This window comes from Sebastes umbrosus, chromosome 17 (assembly GCF_015220745.1).
Source record: "Sebastes umbrosus isolate fSebUmb1 chromosome 17, fSebUmb1.pri, whole genome shotgun sequence".
NCBI lineage: Eukaryota > Metazoa > Chordata > Actinopteri > Perciformes > Sebastidae > Sebastes > Sebastes umbrosus.
In genome coordinates, this window is record NC_051285.1 from 1,028,284 (window position 1) to 1,048,009 (window position 19,726).

Genomic DNA, 19,726 nt, shown 5'->3' on the forward strand with positions numbered 1-19,726 from the left:
AAGTCTCACAAATGTCTTAAAAATGAGGAAACTGCTGCATTGACATGTTTTTAAACTTCACAAATAAAATGATTAAAATATCATTTTAATATCTTAAAGTCAAAATAAGTTCACCGACGTGTTTTTACATCACGTTTGGGATCATTCGCGTTTTATCTGCGGATGTCTTGAGACGTTTGTCGCAGCAAGAAACGTCCTCTGATCCACAAATATGCGTTGCATACTGCGTTTAAAACACCGTTGGAAAGCTCCGACATCCGGGTTTCGATGGAGTCGGTGTAGAATTTAAAAGATGGAAATGCGATCTTCTTATAAATCTGATATCTCATCAACACACTGAACTGTTTGTGTACTTGTGAGTGAAAAAACATACTTGTGAACCAGATATTTAAATGGCAAAATAATAACTTTTTTGCAATATTTGAATTCATGTTTTACATTTTATGAAGTAACGTGAATCTGTACGTTTCTCGCTGCAGAAAAACACAAGTGTTGCAATTCATTAAACTGCAAAACATTCAACTTTAACGCCCAAATACAGCTGCAATAAAGGGAGTAAATGAGCTGACGACACGCCTCAAACACCATGTTGATGAAATCTGATGCAAAGTTTGATTTCCTCTGTGCAGTCGCTCAGCGCCAAACAACAAGTTTTCTCAGGACAGATAAAGTTTCTAATCAAATCTAACCTGCCAGATTTATGTATTATTATATCACACAAACAAACAACATCAGAAATGAGCAGAAATGTAATGAAGTCTGGTGAGAGTGAATGAAGTTTACTCCTCTTTGTGTTCTCCAAACAGAACAAAAACAAGTGCAAACTGAGCAGAAGCAGCAGCAGAGAAACATTAGAAGAAGTTTTACCTCCATCCTGCTCGTCGTCTCTCAGCTGCCTCCTTTATGTCGACTATGTGTGAAGCAGAGAGAGAGATAGAGAGAGAGAGAGTCGGCCTGCAGGTTAAATATAGCAGCAGAGTCACTACAGACACATAGTGAGAGAGAGAGAGAGAGAGAGAGAGAGACAGCAGCTCATGTTCTGTCACATGTTCATCATTTCTCTCTTCTTCTTCTTCTGCAGCAGCTTCATATAATAACATCTGATTTATGGTCGCACCGCCACAGAAACCAGTCAGCGTGAGTGAGTGAGGGGGAAATATAGAAGACACTGACAGGAGGTCAGCAGCATTAATACACAAGTCAGCAAAACATTTACACAACATAGTAAATAACAATATCTAAGAGCCATGCTATCAGCTCAGTGATGCACATCCCGATCTCACGGGAAGGCGTATAAATAGTACGACATAGGGCTGGGCGATATATCACGATATATCACGATATAGGTCATTTCATATCTCGATAACGATATATATCAGGATTTTGGGTGTTTTCTGGTAATTCAGTAATTAAATAGTCTATATGAAATAACCACACGGTAAAGTATATTGTTGTACTCACCTGTGTGAATTAAATACTTGACAGAAGAAAAGTGCTTTGCCAAATGAACATAACAGTTTTATGTGAAGTTTTTATAGCCTATATTGCGATAGAAACGTTATTTTTTATCATATACATTTATACGATAGGCATTTTTATATCGTTTTGACGATATATATTGTCATATTGGGACTTGACAAGGGATTTGTTGGTCTTGACTGGGGACTTGAATCAGGACTTGACTGGTCTTGACTTTGGACCTCGACTGGGGACTTGTTGGTATTTACTTGTTACTTGACTTGGGACTTTTTGGTCTAGACTAGGAACTTGACTTGGGACTCATTGTCTTAACTTGGGACTTTACTTGGGACTTAACTTGGGACTTCACTGGTCTTGACTTGGGACTTGACTCGGAACTTGCTGGCATTTACTTGGTATTTGACTTGGGACCTTTTGGTCTAGACTAGGAACTTGACTTGGAACTCATTGTCTTAACGTGGAACTTAACTTGGGCCTTCAATGGTCTTGACTGGGGACATGACTTGAGACTTGACTCTGGACTTTTTGGTCTAGACTAGGAACTTGACTTTTTGACTCATTGTCTTAACTTGGGACTTGACTGGGGACTTGACTCTGTCACTTGTTGGTCTTGACTTGGGACTCATTGGTCTTGAGACCTGTTGTCTTAACTTGGGACTTGTCTTTACTCACGACTTGCTGGTCTTAAATTGGGACTTGTTGTCTTTTCTATGGACTCGCTGGTCTTAAATTGGGACTTGTTGTCTTAACGTGGGACTTAACTTGGGCCTTCAATGGTCTTGACTGGGGACTTGACTTGGGACTTGTTTGTATTTACTTGGTACTTGACTTGGGACTTTTTGGTCTAGACTAGGATCTTGGCTTGTGACTCGTTGTCTTAACTTGGGACTTGACTCTGTCACTTATTGGTCTTGACTTGGGACTCATTGGTCTTGAGACCTGTTGTCTTAACTTGGGACTTGTCTTTACTCACGACTTGCTGGTCTTAAATTGGGACTTGTTGTCTTTAGTATGGACTTTCTGGTCTTGATTAGGGACTTGCTGGTCTTGACTTGAGACTTGCTGGTCTTAAATTGGGACTTGTTGGACTTGTCTTGGGACTTGACTCTGTCACTTGTTGGTCTTGATTTGGGACTTGACTGGTCTTGACTTGGGACATGACTTTGACTTGTATTTATGTCCTAAAAAGTCCTTTTAAACTTAGAATTGAAGGGCAATTCTGGTTAGATTTGAGTTTTCATACTTCAAATTTTCTTCCAGAGTACGATGCAGCTGTTGTGTCTCTAATAAGACACGAACACTGACCGAATATTTGCTCAACGGCACAATAATCGTCTCAGTTTGACCACAGAAACGTAATCATCTCCTCCTTATGAGTTTTTATCAGCCCGTTCAGGTGTTTCTGTTATTTTGTCCTGTTGTTGCTCTGCAGGGTGTCTCCGGCGCTCTAAAGGGAAGTTGAGCCACTCGAGTAGAGAAAAGTTCTACTTTCATTTCTCCTTTTTGAGTTTCTTCACTTCTTCCCCCAAACTGGAGAGTTTTCACCACCTTTAAACAACGCTGGTTGCATAAGGAGAGAATCTGAAACCAACAATCCTGGTGAACACACCGAAACAAAAACGACTTTTTGAATGAGGTTTTGAATGGAGGACTTTTGTTTCCTCTTGCAGGGCGGCATTCTGGGATGTGAAACAGCTTTTAAAGATTCTTACAGACAAACACAACAAGGTCACTGGTTAATAATCAAGATTATAAACTCCTCTTCTCCTTTAAGGTGTGTCTCAGGCTATCTTCGGACCAATCGGTGATGGCGGTTTGTCCTCTGAGCAGAAACACAGGATGTGGTTGGAGGGGAGAAGTGAAGCAGACGGGAAGAAACACGGCGGCGTTATGAGGTTATGAAGGAGGGAAACCATATAAGGTGAAATTAATGCAACAGGAAATGTGACCAGAAAGACGTTACGCAACATCACAGCTTCTGTCAACAACACAGAAAAAAAACACAAACCTGAGTTTTCTGCATGAAATCAGGGCGACTAGAAACACAAAGATCTGAGACATTTTTTATGTTTGACCAAAAATGTGTTTTTAAGGTGTGGAGTTAAACTTAAACTTGACTATGAACGTGATTTGGGACTTGTTAGTCTTCATTTGGGACTTGACTCGGGACTTGTTGGTATTTAGTTGGTACTTGGTGTGGGACTTCGCTGGTCTTGACTGGGGACTTGACTTGGGACTTGTTAGCCTTGACTTGGGACTTGTCTCTGGACTTGTTGGTATTTACTTTGTACTTGACTTGGGACTTTTAGGTCTTGACTGGGGACTTGTCTTGGGAGTTGTTAGTCTTGACTTGGGACTTTTCTTTACTCAGGACTTGTTGGTCTTGAGTTGGGGCAAGACTTGAGACTTCACTGGTCTTGACTTGGGCATTGACTTGGGACTCATTGTCTTAACTTGGGACTCGACTAGGGATTTGTTAGTGACTTCTTGGACTTGACTTGGGATTTGTTAGTCTTGACTTTGGACTTGACTCAAGTACTTGTTGAACTTGACTTGGGACTTGTCGTCTTAACTTGGGACTTGTTGTTCTTAACTTGGGACTTGACTTGGGCTTGATTAAGATTTGTTAGTCTGGATGTTGGACTTGACTCAGGACTTGTTGGTATTTACTTGGAACTTGACTTGGAACTTCACAGTTCTTGACTTGGGACTCATCGTCTTGACTTGTGACTCGTTGGACTTGACTTGGGACTTGACTTGTGTATCATCGTCTTAACTTGGGACTTGTTGGTATTTACTTGGTAGTTGACTTGGGACTTTAAGGTCTTGACTTGGGACTTTACTTGGGACTCATTGTCTTAACTTGGGACTTGTTTTTACTCAGGACTTCAGTGGTCTTGACATGTGACTTGTTGGACATGACTTGGGACTTGACTTGTGGAGCATATTTTGAAGGAACACACAACCTGGTTACTTTGTATTTTCTTTACATTCACGACTAATAACGACTTAAAGTCTAAATGGTCAGATTGAGGTTTTAATTATCATTTAATCAGCTGAGTTTGACCTCTAACGACCAAAACGAAGCCCTAGATGTTGTTTCTCTTCAGTCTGCTGCTGTTCTCCAGCGGCTCTGTGCTGCCTCCTGCTGGTTAAACAGAGAGGAAAGACTAATGGTTTCATTTTGGCGTCTAATTTGGTGTAAAAAGAGTTTGTAGTTTTATTATTTATTATTAATAATTTTATTATTATTATATTATTTATTTTTTGAAGTGTGAATGTGAGTAGAAACATCTGGAATCGGGAGGAAAAAGCAGAAATTTGGTAAAGAAAAAGCACAACATGTCTCGTCATTCGAGAGCACGATTTATTAATTTTAGAGCATTAATTAAGTCATTTTGAGAGGTGAGAGCTTGAATCAAATAATTTAAGTGCTGTAAAGCTATTTGAGAACACAAACTACGTAATTAGAGAAATGAGAGCACGGGATATTAATTTCGAGAGCACAAATTAATAATTCAAAATCACGAATGAAGTAATTTGAGAGCATTACATTTAAATTTGAGAGCATGAATTACTAAAATAAGAGCACAGCTGCAGTCATTCAAGAGCAGAATTTCAGAGGGTAATAATTTATTAATTCAAGAGCATTAATTATGACATCCAAGAGCTTGTATTAAGTAATTAGAAAGCACAATTTATTAATTTAAGAGCACAAAATCAAGAGCATGAATTAAGTCATTCCAGACCACGAATAGAGTAAGCAAAATCAAGAGCATGATTTATTAATTTGAGAGCATTAATGAAGTAATTAGAGAGTCTGAATTAAGTAATTTAGGTATTATTGAGTCATTTGAGAGCACAAACTAATTCATTGGAGAAATAAGAGCATTAATTAGAGAGCACAAATTAATAATTCAAGACCACGAATGAAATCATTTGAGACTCGAGAGTTATGACATTCAAGAGCACGTATTGAGGCATTAGAGAGCACAGATTGAGGTATTTAAGAATACAATTTATTAAACCTAAAGCACAGCTTAAGTCATTCAAGAGTAATTTATTAATTTGAGAGCACAAGTTAAGCTATTTGAGAGTACCGTTTATTAAATCAAGAGCATGAATTCTGTCATTCCAGAGCACACATTATTCATTTGAGAGTATAATTAATTAATTCAGCATGAATTTAAGTCATCACATCGTTCAGTTTGTGTCAAAACGTGACGTCACAATGAGACGTTTGCTCAAACGGTGAACTTTGTCTCCAGCTGATATATTTAAAAAACTGTTCGTACAGACAGAAATCCACCACAGAAGAAGAACAGACGTTAAACATTAACATTAAAATAAACCACAACAGTCTTCAATAGTTTGTTTATTTCTGATTTTACATTTATAAATAAAAACACGTTGAATAATGTTCCTGCAGGTCGTAGCAACCAAATGTTTTTCTCTCTCTGATACGTGTTTGAGGGCATCATGTGACAGGATTTCTGGGTAATGTAGTCCTCACGTACACGTAGCAGCTCCCACTGACAGCTGGTTTCTTTAAATAATCACATTGTGATATTTATCGTTGTTCAGAGTAAATAAAGTTAAACTTCACATCCTGTCTCAGATATAAAACACACTGATTTATTACTGCGCGTGTCATTAATTCAAACTGTGCAGACACACTTTTCATTTCTACTCCAGACTGCACCATTAATCTACAGTCTGTGAGACGCTTCTAGCTGCTTTGCTTTGGTCTGAACCACAAACAGGAAGTTGTCTTTTCGTATTTTATCTGTCTGACATCAGTCACGTGACTCATCAGAAGCTCAGGTATTGGTCATCGGTCCAAGCTGGAGATTCTTTATGTTTGGTTAGCGAAGACACAACTTCCAATAAGAGTAGCTTACATGGTTTTAGAACTAAGTGCTTGGTGGTTCTCATGATGCTGTAGATCTGTTTTTTGGACAGCGAGACTCTTTGGCATTAAAATGGTCAAATTTAAAGAATTATTTAAATTATTATTTAATTTTTTTTATTCCTTCTCTAAATCTACATCCTATCCTGAGTATTAGGGCCACATTGAGGAAAAAAAATAATCGGAGATTTCGAGAATAACTTCATCAGCACCACGTTATCATCAGTATCAGGACCTGGAAAAGATTGTTAAAGAAACTGCGTTGTCCTCTCGCCCGTTTTGTTGGTTGCTGGTAATAAGTTTTCCTAATAATACAACTTTTTTTCGCGTAAAGTTATGACTTTATTCTCGTAATATTACGACTTTTTTCTCGTAAAATTACGACTTTATTCTCGTAAAATTACGACTTTATTCTCGTAATTTATGATTTTATTCTCGTAATATTACGACTTTTTTCTCGTAAAATTACGACTTTATTCTCGTAATTTTACGACGTTTTTCTCGTAAAGTTATGACTTTATTCTCGTATTATTACGACTTTTTTTCTCCAAAATGTATGACTTTATTCTCGTAATCTCAGATTAGTTTTTTTCTTCAATGTGGCCCTAATACTCCGTCTTAACATCCAGCTCGAAGATCATCTTCTGTCAAAGTTCCTCTTTAAAAATGAAGAAAAAGTAAAATGTTCTACTTTTACTGCCTTCTTCAGTCGTCCTCTAATTCTTCTTCGTTGGTTTGTGTCGTCGTAGGTTCATCTAGGCGTTGTGATGTGTGTCTTGTGTCGTACTTTTTGAGTCCACATCTGATCTTCTCAGTTTAACAGAGAGAAAATAAAACAATAAGTCAGAAAAGTTGAATAAGAGTGAAGCGTTAAAACCCGATGTTCCCTGTGAGCGACAGTTTGTTTCCCTCATCATGATGAAGATCTCATCATGAGTCATTGGCAGGTTTGTGAGTTTAGTCTGAGATCCGTGGCGTTCAGTGGCGTCCCGTCTTCTTCTTAAAGATCTTATTAAAAGCGTTTCTCCTGCGGCTGCCGGACGACTCGCTCTCGTCCCCTCCGTCCTCCTCCACGGGGCTCCTCCTGGCCGGGAGCTGGACGCCCGTCCCCCGACCGCCGCTGCCCGACGAGCTGGACGAGGCGGAGGACGAGAAGACGGTCGGGCCGTCGGCGGCGTCGGACGTGACGTAGAGGGATCGGGTGGAGCTAGAGGAGGCGAGGACGGCGGCCTGGCTGCCCCTCAGCTCCCCGAGGCTGGAGCTCTTCTCCAGGCCTCCTCCTCCTCCTCCTGCTCCACCAACCCCAGAGCCCTGACCCTTCTGGGGGTGGAGCCTGGAGGACAGGAGGAAGGGCTTGGGGCTGTACAAACCTCGTGATTCGCCGTGAGAGAGAGGGAGGGCGGAGTCAGAGTCGGAGCGGTTCATGATGTCCCTGAGAGAGAGAGAGAGCAGAAGCTAACGTTGCTAACCTGCTATTTTACTGTGATTGAAAACATGAATATCCAGGACTATTAGTACATCCGCTGGCAAATACATTAACTTGTTTTATCATAATATCAACACGATATCAAACAGTAAAAACTATTAATAGAATTAGAAAACAAGAGTAAGATGATAAAGATCAAATACAGCAAAGTTAGGAAGGAAACCAGTCAGCAAGAAGAAGTGAGAGATAAAGCTCCGATGTGGCGTACTGACCAACGGTAAACCCTAACACCCAACTCTAAATCCTGAAAACTCGTAAAACTCGTAAACTCTAAATCCTGAAAACTCGTAAACTCTAAATCCTGAAAACTTGTAAACTCTAAATCCTGAAAACTCGTAAACTCTAAATCGTTGTCGTCTTGGAAAACTCGTAAACATTAAATCCTGAAAACTCGCAAAGCTCGTAAACTCTAAATCCTGAAAACTCGCAAAACTCGTAAACTCTAAATCCTGAAAACTCGTAAAACTCGTAAACTCTAAATCCTGAAAACTCGTAAACTCTAAATCCTGAAAACTCATAAACTCTAAATCCTGAAAACTCGTAAAACTCGTAAACATTAAATCCTGAAAACTCGCAAAACTCGTAAACTCTAAATCCTGAAAACCCGTAAACTCTAAATCATGAAAACTCGTAAAACTTGTAAACTCTAAATCCTGAAAACTCGTAAACTCTAAATCCTGAAAACTCGTAAACTCTAAATCCTGAAAACTCATAAACTCTAAATCCTGAAAACTCGTAAACTCTAAATCCTGAAAACTCGTAAAACTCGTAAACATTAAATCCTGAAAACTCGCAAAACTCATAAACTCTAAATCCTGAAAACCCGTAAACTCTAAATCATGAAAACTCGTAAAACTTGTAAACTCTAAATCCTGTCGACTCGTAAAACTCGTAAACTCTAAATCCTGAAAACACGTAAACTTTAATCGTGCCGACTTGTAAAACTCGTAATCTCTAAATCCTGAAAACTCGTTAACTTTAAATCTTGACCACTCGTAAATTTCCTTTCAATATCTTAGAAATAAGAAACGATGAATGAACAAATTCTTAATTTGTAATTTGTACGCAAAAGTTCAGATCGGATCTGTGTGTACGAATGTTTCAGGAATGACGCTCACTGTTTCTGTTTTTTTCCTGTCTTGTTAGTACGTCAGTATCCATGGAAACCGGCCGTGCAGAGGAAGAGGAAGAGGAAGATACCCGAAGCTGCCGGAGCGACCGCGCTGCCTCTGGGCCGTCGCAGCGTCCCCTGCAGGCGGGAGGCTGGACGGCGCCTCCAGAGAAGAGAAGAAGGAAGACCGGAAGAGCACAGCAGAGAAATGAGTGGCGCCTTCAGTGTAGGAAGAAGAGGAGGAAGATGAGGAGGAGTTGGTGGGGGGAGGACAGAACGAGAGGACGGGGGGATGAGGAAGAGGAGGAGGAGAGGCCGGGCCGATGGAGGGGTGAGACAGGGAGGAGGAGAGAGACGGAGAGGGAACAGAGAGGAACTCCAGCTGGCCAATGGAGAGGCTGCGATGCTGCCGGCCGCTGGGAGGACGCGACGATGTGAACAAGCCACGCCCCTCAGGCTGAGGTAAGCCACGCCCTTCAACCAACCTCTGAGAGCTGAACGCCAGAGCAGGGTCTCCTATCCTCTGTCGCAGGGGCATCAGACTCTGAACTGCAGGACAGGGAGGAGGAGGAGTTTTATTTTGAAAACCAGAAACACAGGAAGTTCAGACTCAGAAGAAAATACTTTATAAAACTACAAGAGTGCAAAAGAGAAAAGGTGCAAAACGTGATAAAGTGCAATTAGCTGCAACAACAAAATGATGTCTTGTACATTTTCTTTTTTTTCTGAGCTTCAGAGAGGAATCACAGTTATTTACAGCTTTCAACAGCTTGTAATGTAACCTTAAAGGCTAAAGTGAGCCTGCAAAGTTGCCTTTCGTTAGCTAAACAGGGACCGAATCTTATGCGGCGTATCAATTCAATCAGAGATTTTTTACTCCAAATAAATGTGATTCCAAAACAAGACATATTATGAAAGAAAAACAGGTTTAAAATACAATTTTCCAATCAAGTATTCTTGGAGTTATTAGCTTAAAAAAATAAGACACGTTTCTGTCTTTTAAAGTGATCTGAGGTGTTTTGGAATTAAAACATTCAACTGTATGAATTGACTTGTGCCCAAGCTGAAAAACAAAACAGTTACTCAGTGCTCTTAACTGCTGCAGACCTGTAAGTGGATGTTAGTGGAAAGAGGGGAAGCAGGTAAACTGTTGTTAAAATAGTGTTGTGTTTTCCAGGTCTTCAGAGGGTGAAAAGATGAGGAGAAGAAGAAGAAGAGATTCTTCTGGAAAACATCCAAACAGCTTTGTTTGATCTGAGCAGACGGAGGGAGGAAGGTGGAGGAAGAGGAGTGTGAAGCTGCACAGGTGAGGGGGCGTTCACATGGACAGCTGTTGTCCGTCATATTCACAGACATTTGATTTAGTGTAATAAGACTAGGTGGAAACCTAGTATATGGCATTTGGTCAATGTGCTAAATTGTTACAGGTAGTCAGCGGTGTCTATATTGTTAATTCCTGGATATTAGATGTTCATCTCTTTTCTGTGGTAAATGGACTTGCATTTATACAGTGCTTTTCTAGTCTTCCGACCACTCAAAGCTCTTTACACTACATGTCAGCATTCACCCATTCATACACACATTCACACACTGAAGGCAGAGGCTGCTAAGGTGCCAACTCTCCCCATCAGGATCTAATCTAAATACTCATTCACACACCGATGGTTCTGCCTTCAGGAGACATTTAGGGTTAAGTGTCTTGCTCAAGGACACATCGACATGTGACCCGGAGCAGCCGGGGATCGAACCACCGACCTTCAGATTGGTGGAAACCCTGCTCTACCCTCAAAGTTGCCTTTTGTCAACATCTAATCTTGGCTTTCTAGCAGAGGTACGTTAGCTAAATGGCTAATGTGAGTCAGCTAAACTGCCTGACAGCCAGCATCTGTAGCTAACGAGCTAACGTTAATGCACGTTGTTCTGATATGCTGCAACTTTTCAACAAATTTCATAATTGTTCCATAGATAACTCATAAATTTCAGTTTCTCTACTCTTGATATACAAGATTGAGATATTTTCACGTTGTCTGAACTTTGACTTTATCACAAATGTTCATGTGAACGCCGCCTGCTGGTTGATTTATACCTCTGTTGGAGAGTTTAAAGCTCTTTTTATTTGTAGGAGTTGAAATGAGGGTTCCCACGATCATTTACCAACAGATTCCTTTCGAGGGATCGTTGGGTCAAATTCAACGAATCAGCAATTTTCTGCTATTTATTCTTCTAATATTAGTTATTTTAGGAGTTATTTAATGTATTAAAAGATTCAGTTCTTTATTGTTGTTTTTTTCAAGGGCTGAGCAACAGCAAAAACATCAAACAGAAATAAATTGAACATTTCTGATTTTATTAAGTAATGAAAATAATCAATAATTTTAATGAATGAATTAAAAGTAAAGTTTCACAATTACATAAATATATTTTACAATAAAATAATCGTTCAAAATAACTAGCAAATTTAATATAGCTTAAAATATTCAACGGAAAACGATTTTAATGTAACGTAAAATAACACACGCCATTTATAAAAGTAATTTTTAGTTTTAAAAAAGTTTAATAGCTTAATATTTGTATTTTTCATATCAAATTCAATTATTGATATCATTGAATTTTATGCATTACAGCAATTATTTAAAACTTAATTTTCTTTGAGCCTTGCAATATTACCTCTATATATGATGCATTATATTTTATCATTAATATTATAACTTGTTTTAAAAATGTATTTAATATTATTTTTTTTACATTTACTCTTTACATTTTTAACTAATTTGTTTCCACATTGTGCTAATAGTTTTCTGATAAGCTTCTGACTTTCAAAAGAATATTTTCATTAATTTTTTTGATGTATTTTTCTAATAATCTTCAAATATTTTTCTCATATTTTTGGGAGATTTTTCTTATATTTTACTATTAATTTCCGGATATATTTAATAATTTTTTCACATATTTTAATATAATTTTCTGATATTTTTCTTATATTTTTCGGACAGTATTTTAAGTCTTTTAAGTGCTGTTGAGAAAAAAAATGGTGTCTTCATTTTTTAAATATTTTACTGTTGTGTTTAATCGTAGGAACCCTGACGGAGTTTGGAAGTGCTCGTCAATCACACAGAGGTATGAACCAATCAGAGAGGGGGGAGGCTGATTGAGGGAGAGGCCAACCAGAGTGTTTCCATGGTGACTGGGTGTCTGCGATGCCACTCAGGGGCCAGAGGTCGCTCACTCGCCGGTCCATCTGCCACGCTGCGTCTGGAGGGAGCCAATCAAGAGAGAGAGAGAGATGCCAAGAAAAGAGGAACCAATCAGAGGAGGGGATGGAGACAGGAGACGGCCCACAGGTGAGCTGAGAGAGGATGAGGTCAGGTAAAGGTTATTTATTCTGATGTTGTCAAACAGGAATGCTGACTAACGCTGACTAGCTAGCGTTATCCAGCCGTCTCGTCCTCCTGCAGTAGTCTCCAGCGGCGTCGGGGTCTAATCTGGTCCCGTTGGTTCATGTTAACTTTCTCAACTACCACTGGTGATCCTGGAGAGTGAGTGACGGCACATGTTGACAGAAACTAGCATTTTCTTCAGCCATCGTTAAAAAAAACAAGCCAACAATACTTGCTAGCCAGCGTTAACTAACGTGTTCAGAGAATTATTCTGCCTCCACTTAACGCTCCGCCAACTAAACACGTTACCATGGTTACTAACAGGAAAGAGGGCAACACGACCACATTAAAAATGCATTAAAACGACTGAATACAACACCAACAGCGGCGGATTCGTCCACATCGATCTCAATGACAAGAAGAAGAATGTAAAGTATCACCAGACCTTTCCAGATCTTGATCATCTAAACTTCTCATCAACTTACACTGCAGCGTCCCGGGAGACAGGATGTCCTCGTCCATGTCGTCGAGGTCGTCGGAGAGGAGGACGTGCTGAGTGGTCGGAGGTCGCAGGCCGAGGAAGGACGGGTCCAGGTTGAGGGCGGCGGCCAGCGCTCCCAGACCCGGGTTATTGACCACACAGAAACCCGTCAGACACTCGATCTGCTGCCAGCGGTGGAGCTTCTCCCGCAGCGCCGCCGTCACGTCGCCCAGCGCCTGTCTGAGGGGGGGGCGGGTGTTAACAGGAGGAAACTCCACAGGTAAGTTTGAACCTGCTGAACGCAAGAGCTCGAGAGTGTTTGTCTTTGTATGCAACCGTTGAAATTAGAGTTGTTCCGATACAGATACCAGTATCGGAAATGCGTCCGGTATTGCCCAAAATTCAGTATCGGCGAGTACGCCGGTCTACGCACCGATCCGATACCAGAATCTATTAACCCAGAAGAAAATCAACTTCTTTAACCGATTATCAGTTCTTCTTCGCCGCTCAAAAACAGTAGTCTTCACTGTGTTTGTCACACTGCTGTTTAATAATAATAATAATAAGAAGAAGAAGAAGAAGAATAACGGGAATAAGAATAATAAGAAATAAAAATTATAATAATAACAATGACAATAAGAAATAATTCAAAAAAATATTCTATAATAATAATAACATTACAAATTACAATAGTAATAATAACAATGACAATAATAACAATGGTAGTTAAAAAAAAAATTCTATAATATTGATAATAATAATAATAATAATAATAACAATGACAGTAATAATAATAAATAATTCTATACTAATAATAATAATTAAAAGAATCTAAAATAAACAATTCTAAAAAAGTATAATATAATCATAGCAATAATAACAACGCTCATAATTATAACAGTAATAATAATGACAATTATAACAATAATAATTAATAATAATAACAAAATAAATAATTCTAAAAAATATATATATAATTATGATAATAATAACATTAATAATTATAATAGTAATAATAATAAATAAATTATTAAAAAAAATTCTATACTAGATATTTTTCTTTTATCATGACGGTATCTGATCGATACTCAGTATCAGCCGATATCGCAAGTTCAGGTATCAAAATCGGTATTGGGAAGGAACAAATGGTAACGGAACATTTCTAGTTAAAATTCAACAATATTTGTGTTTGTTTGTCCTTCATTCTGGGTCAAAGGTCACTCACTTGGCAGAGAGGATCTTGTGGTCGACGTCGTCCAACGAGGAGCTGTGAGCCACATGAAACGTCCCGAACAGAGAGCTCCTCTTCTTCCTGATCTTCTCCGCCTGAAACACCAACAACATCATCATCATCATCATCATCATCATCATCATCATCATCATCATCATCATCAGTGAGTGTGTTTCAGTGTGTGTTGTTGTTGTTGTTGTTGTTGTTGTTGTTGTTGTACTCACCCCCTCTCTGGCCTGCATCAGCTGCTTCTCTGCGCTCTGTTTCTTGATGTTGTAGTACTGAACTTCCACCTCGTGCGTCAGCTGCAGCCACTTCTGCAGAGAGTCCGGTGGCGCCCAGCGAGCCCGCGACTCCAGCTCCCTCTCCGCCTTCTTCAACGCCATACGCACCTACAGAGAGGTAAGTCTTTGATTTTTGGGTTGCTGGATCATAAATAATTCCTGTCAATTGCATTTTTACCGTATTAATTTAGATATTTTCCAAAGTAAAAGTCAAAAGTAAAATCTTTTTCCCCACGGTCTAGTGCAGGGCTCAGCAACCTTTACTATCAAAAGAGACATCTTAGGCTAAAAAAATCTGTCTGGAGCCGCAAAACATGTGATCATTGTGATGAAGGTAACACAGTTTATAGTCTAAGTATATAGTATATAAGTCTAATGCAGTGAGGGCCAAAGAGACAATGTACTACGGAGTATTAGGACCACATTGAGGGAAAACACATCTGAGATTTACAGAATAAAGTCAGAATATTATGAGAATAAAGTCATAACTTTACGAGAAAAAAAGTCATAATATTACGAGAATAAAGACATAACTTTACGAGAAAAAAAGTCATAATATTACGAGAATAAAGACATAACTTTACGAGAAAAAAAGTCATAATATTACGAGAATAAAGACATAACTTTACGAGAAAAAAAGTTGTAATATTACGAGAATAAAGTCATAACTTTACGAGAAAAAAAGTCGTAATATAACGAGAATAAAGTCGTAACTTTACAAGAATAAAGTCATATTAGGAGAAAAAAATTGTGTAAAATAACACGTAAAATTATTACTTTATCATATTATGACTTTATTCTCGTAATATTATGACTTTATTCTCTAAATCTCAGATTTATTTTTTTTTCCTCAATGTGGCCCTAATACTCCGTCGTACCGTCGTACCATAGACCTACAACAATGATAAATAAAATTTAAATGTAAACAAAAACAGTTATTCATTTCCATTTCTATAAATCCACAGGGAGCCGCTGGAGAGGAGCTGAAGAGACGCAGGTTGCTGACCTCTGCTCTAGTGTTACAAATGTTGTCGTGATAGTATTGACTCAGGAGATAAACGGATCGTCCGTGCCCTAGAAGCCACGCCGTCCGATAACCTGAAACCCGATCGGTGGACTCGTCTACCTGTTCCAGCTCCTCCTCGGCGTATTTCTGCCGGCTCCTCTCGTTCTCGGTTCCCTCTCGGAGCTCTCGGAGCCGCTGAGCTTCCTGTTTGGCCGAGTCGATCTCGCCCCTCAGCTCCTCCTCCACCTTCACCTTCTCCACCTGAACGCTGTGCTGCTCCTCCTGAGCCTTCTGCAGCCTGAAACAACAACAACGTGGTTTTGATCGGCTGTTCAACTTCTAGTATTTACTCTTACTACTGCTAGTACTACTGTTAGTACTACTGTTAGAACTACAGTTAGTGTACTGCCACCAATTTTTTTTTTTTATGATTTTCATGAATTTTTTTATGGCATACTATACTATTATTATTATTTATGGTATTTTTACGACATGATTTTTTTAATGCTTTTTTTACGACATGCTTTACTAAGACTTTTTATGACATTTTTACAACATACCTTAAAAAAGGAATGGTTTAGTATTTTTTAGGGCTGTCAGTCGATTAAAATATTTAATCGCTAATTAATGACATTTTTTATTTGTTCAAAATTAACCTTAAAGGGAGATTTGTCAAGTATTTAATACTCTTATCAACATGGGAGTGGACAAGTATGTTAAAAAGTTTTGACATACTATACCACTTTTTTGAAAAAAATTTAAATGCTATATTATGACATTTTTCGACATATATATACTATACTATATTTTTTTCTATGATTTATATTTTATACTATATTTTTTGACATACTATGTTATGAAAATTTTCGACATGCTATTCTATGACTTTTTTTGTAACTTTTTTCAATTTACCATACTATGACTTTTTTCGAATTACTATACTATGACTTTTTTCGTGACTTTTTTCGACATACTATATTATGACCTTTTTTTGTAACTTTTTTCGACATACTATACTATGACTTTTTTCATGACTTTTTTCGACATACTATACTATAACGAACTATGTCGAAAAAAGTTACAAAAAAAGGTCATAGTATAGTATGTTGAAAAAAGTCACGAAAAAAGTCATAGTATAGCATGTTGAAAAAAGTCAGAATAGTATGTCGAAAAATTTCATGCGGAAAATAAGTCATAGTATAGTATGTTGATAAATTAATGAAAAAAAACGTCATAGTATAGTATGTTGATAAATTAATGAAAAAAAACGTCATAGTATAGTATGTCGAAAAATTTCATAAAAAAACGTCATAGTATAGTATGTCGAAAAATTTCATGCGGAAAATAAGTCATAGTATAGTATGTTGATAAATTAATGAAAAAAAACGTCATAGTATAGTATGTCGAAAAATTTCATAAAAAAATGTCAGTATAGTATGTCGAAAAATTTTATAAAAAAACGTCATAGTATAGTATGTCGAAAAATTATATGCGGAAAAAAAGTCATAGTATAGTATGTTGATAAATTAATGAAAAAAAACGTCATAGTATAGTATGTCGAAAAATTTCATAAAAAAACGTCAGTATAGTATGTCGAAAAATTTCATAAAAAAACGTCATAGTATAGGATGTCGAAAAAAGTCACGAAAAAATGTCATAGTATAGGATGTCGAAAAAAGTCATAGTATAGCATGTCGAAAAAAGTCACGAAAAAAGTCATAGTATAGCATGTCGAAAAAAGTCATAGTATAGCATGTTGAAAAAAGTCATAGTATAGCATGTCGAAAAACGTCATAGTATAGTATGTCGAAAAATTTCATAAAAAAACGTCATAGTATAGTATGTCGAAAAATTTCATGCGGAAAAAAAGTCATAGTATAGTATGTTGATAAATTAATGAAAAAAAACGTCATAGTATAGTATGTCGAAAAATTTCATAAAAAAAGTCAGTATAGTATGTCGAAAAATTTCATGCGGAAAAAAAGTCATAGTATAGTATGTCGAAAAATTTCATAAAAAAACGTCATAGTATAGTATGTCGAAAAAAATCACGAAAAAATGTCATAGTATAGGATGTCGAAAAAAGTCACGAAAAAAGTCATAGTATAGCATGTCGAAAAAAGTCATAGTATAGCATGTTGAAAAAAGTCATAGTATAGCATGTCGAAAAACGTCATAGTATAGTATGTCGAAAAATTTCATAAAAAAACGTCATAGTATAGTATGTCGAAAAATTTCATGCGGAAAAAAAGTCATAGTATAGTATGTTGATAAATTAATGAAAAAAAAGTCATAGTATAGTATGTTGAAAAAAGTCACGAAAAAAGTCACGAAAAAAGTCATAGTATAGCATGTTGAAAAAAGTCAGAATAGTATGTCGAAAAAAGTCACGAAAAAATGTCATAGTATATAGGATGTCGAAAAAAGTCACGAAAAAATGTCATAGTATAGGATGTTGATAAATTAATGAAAAAAAATGTCATAGTATAGTATGTCGAAAAATTTCATAAAAAAACGTCATAGTATAGGATGTCGAAAAAAATCACGAAAAAATGTCATAGTATAGGATGTCGAAAAAAGTCATAGTATAGCATGTTGAAAAAAGTCACGAAAAAAGTCATAGTATAGCATGTCGAAAAAAGTCACGAAAAAAGTCATAGTATAGCATGTCGAAAAAAGTCATAGTATAGCATGTCGAAAAAAGTCACGAAAAAAGTCATAGTATAGCATGTCGAAAAAAGTCATAGTATAGCATGTCGAAAAAAGTCACGAAAAAAGTCATAGTATAGTATGTTGAAAAAAGTCACGAAAAAAGTCACGAAAAAAGTCATAGTATAGCATGTTGACAAAAGTCACGAAAAAAGTCACGAAAAAAGTCATAGTATAGCATGTTGAAAAAAGTCAGAATAGTATGTCGAAAAAAGTCACGAAAAAATGTCATAGTATAGGATGTCGAAAAAAGTCATAGTATAGCATGTTGAAAAAAGTCACGAAAAAAGTCATAGTATAGCATGTCGAAAAAAGTCATAGTATAGCATGTCGAAAAAAGTCATAGTATAGCATGTCGAAAAAAGTCACGAAAAAAGTCATAGTATAGCATGTCGAAAAAAGTCATAGTATAGCATGTCGAAAAAAGTCACGAAAAAAGTCATAGTATAGTATGTTGAAAAAAGTCACGAAAAAAGTCACGAAAAAAGTCATAGTATAGCATGTTGAAAAAAGTCACGAAAAAAGTCATAGTATAGCATGTTGAAAAAAGTCAGAATAGTATGTCGAAAAAAGTCACGAAAAAATGTCATAGTATAGGATGTCGAAAAAAGTCATAGTATAGCATGTTGAAAAAAGTCACGAAAAAGTCATAGTATAGCATGTCGAAAAAAGTCATGAAAAAAAGTCATAGTATAGCATGTCGAAAAAAGTCATAGTATAGGATGTCGAAAAAAGTCACGAAAAAAGTCATAGTATAGCATGTTGAAAAAAGTCATAGTATAGCATGTCGAAAAAAGTCACGAAAAAAGTCATAGTATAGCATGTCGAAAAAAGTCATAGTATAGCATGTCGAAAAAAGTCACAAAAAAAGTCATAGTATAGCATGTCGAAAAAAGTCACGAAAAAATGTCATAGTATAGGATGTCGAAAAAAGTCATAGTATAGCATGTCGAAAAAAGTCACGAAAAAAGTCATAGCATAGCATGTCGAAAAAAGTCATAGTATAGCATGTCGAAAAAAGTCACAAAAAAAGTCATAGTATAGCATGTCGAAAAAAGTCACGAAAAAATGTCATAGTATAGCATGTCGAAAAAAGTCATAGTATAGCATGTCGAAAAAAGTCACGAAAAAAGTCATAGCATAGCATGTCGAAAAAAGTCATAGTATAGCATGTCGAAAAAGTCACGAAAAAAGTCATAGTATAGCATGTCGAAAAAAGTCATAGTATAGCATGTCGAAAAAAGTCACGAAAAAAGTCATAGTATAGCATGTCGAAAAAAGTCACGAAAAAATGTCATAGTATAGGATGTCGAAAAAAGTCACGAAAAAATGTCATAGTATAGCATGTTGAAAAAAGTCACGAAAAAAGTCATAGTATAGGATGTCGAAAAAAGTCATAGTATAGCATGTCGAAAAAAGTCACGAAAAAAGTCATAGTATAGCATGTCGAAAAAAGTCATAGTATAGCATGTTGAAAAAAGTCATAGTATAGCATGTCGAAAAAAGTCACGAAAAAAGTCATAGTATAGTATGTTGAAAAAAGTCACGAAAAAAGTTATAGTATAGCATGTCGAAAAAAGTCATAGTATAGTATGTTGAAAAAAGTCAGAATAGTATGTCAAAAAAAATCATAGTATAGTGTGTCAAAAAAGT

The 19,726-nt window shown here is 37.0% G+C and overlaps 2 protein-coding genes and 2 long non-coding RNA genes across 12 annotated transcripts in view; 2 read left to right on the forward strand and 2 right to left on the reverse strand.

The window, feature by feature from the left end:
• The window catches only part of dub (duboraya), a 10,224-nt gene extending 9,204 nt beyond the window's left edge, over nucleotides 1-1,020 (reverse strand). For 2 of the 4 annotated variants that reach the window (XM_037748149.1, XM_037748148.1), the window contains exon 1: nucleotides 868-1,020. In XM_037748149.1, the coding sequence (XP_037604077.1) occupies nucleotides 868-873 (6 nt within the window). In that variant the 5' untranslated portion in view covers nucleotides 874-1,020. The remainder of the gene's footprint in view (nucleotides 1-867) is intronic. The other 2 variants (XM_037748147.1, XM_037748146.1) reach the window with 1 other exon arrangement.
• Nucleotides 1-9,233, forward strand: part of LOC119475444 — a 14,631-nt gene extending 5,398 nt beyond the window's left edge. Inside the window, exons 2-3 of the long non-coding RNA XR_005203791.1 lie at nucleotides 3,254-3,400; nucleotides 9,021-9,233. This is a non-coding gene — a long non-coding RNA (uncharacterized LOC119475444). The remainder of the gene's footprint in view (nucleotides 1-3,253; nucleotides 3,401-9,020) is intronic.
• Nucleotides 6,935-19,726, reverse strand: part of LOC119475440 (stromal interaction molecule 1-like) — a 40,501-nt gene continuing 27,709 nt past the window's right edge. For 2 of the 6 annotated variants that reach the window (XM_037748139.1, XM_037748138.1), the window contains exons 8-14: nucleotides 15,485-15,662; nucleotides 14,299-14,466; nucleotides 14,069-14,169; nucleotides 12,848-13,083; nucleotides 12,151-12,237; nucleotides 9,471-9,534; nucleotides 6,935-7,820 (exon numbers count right to left, since the gene is read on the reverse strand). In XM_037748139.1, the coding sequence (XP_037604067.1) occupies nucleotides 7,367-7,820; nucleotides 9,471-9,534; nucleotides 12,151-12,237; nucleotides 12,848-13,083; nucleotides 14,069-14,169; nucleotides 14,299-14,466; nucleotides 15,485-15,662 (1,288 nt within the window). In that variant the 3' untranslated portion in view covers nucleotides 6,935-7,366. Of the gene's footprint in view, nucleotides 7,821-9,470; nucleotides 9,535-12,150; nucleotides 12,332-12,847; nucleotides 13,139-13,175; nucleotides 13,387-14,068; nucleotides 14,170-14,298; nucleotides 14,467-15,484; nucleotides 15,663-19,726 lie in introns of those variants that run through there. The other 4 variants (XM_037748141.1, XM_037748142.1, XM_037748144.1 and 1 more) reach the window with 4 other exon arrangements.
• On the forward strand, nucleotides 9,286-12,314 carry LOC119475445. The gene is made up of 3 exons (XR_005203792.1): nucleotides 9,286-9,447; nucleotides 10,163-10,291; nucleotides 12,061-12,314. It is a non-coding gene; the product is annotated as an uncharacterized LOC119475445 (long non-coding RNA).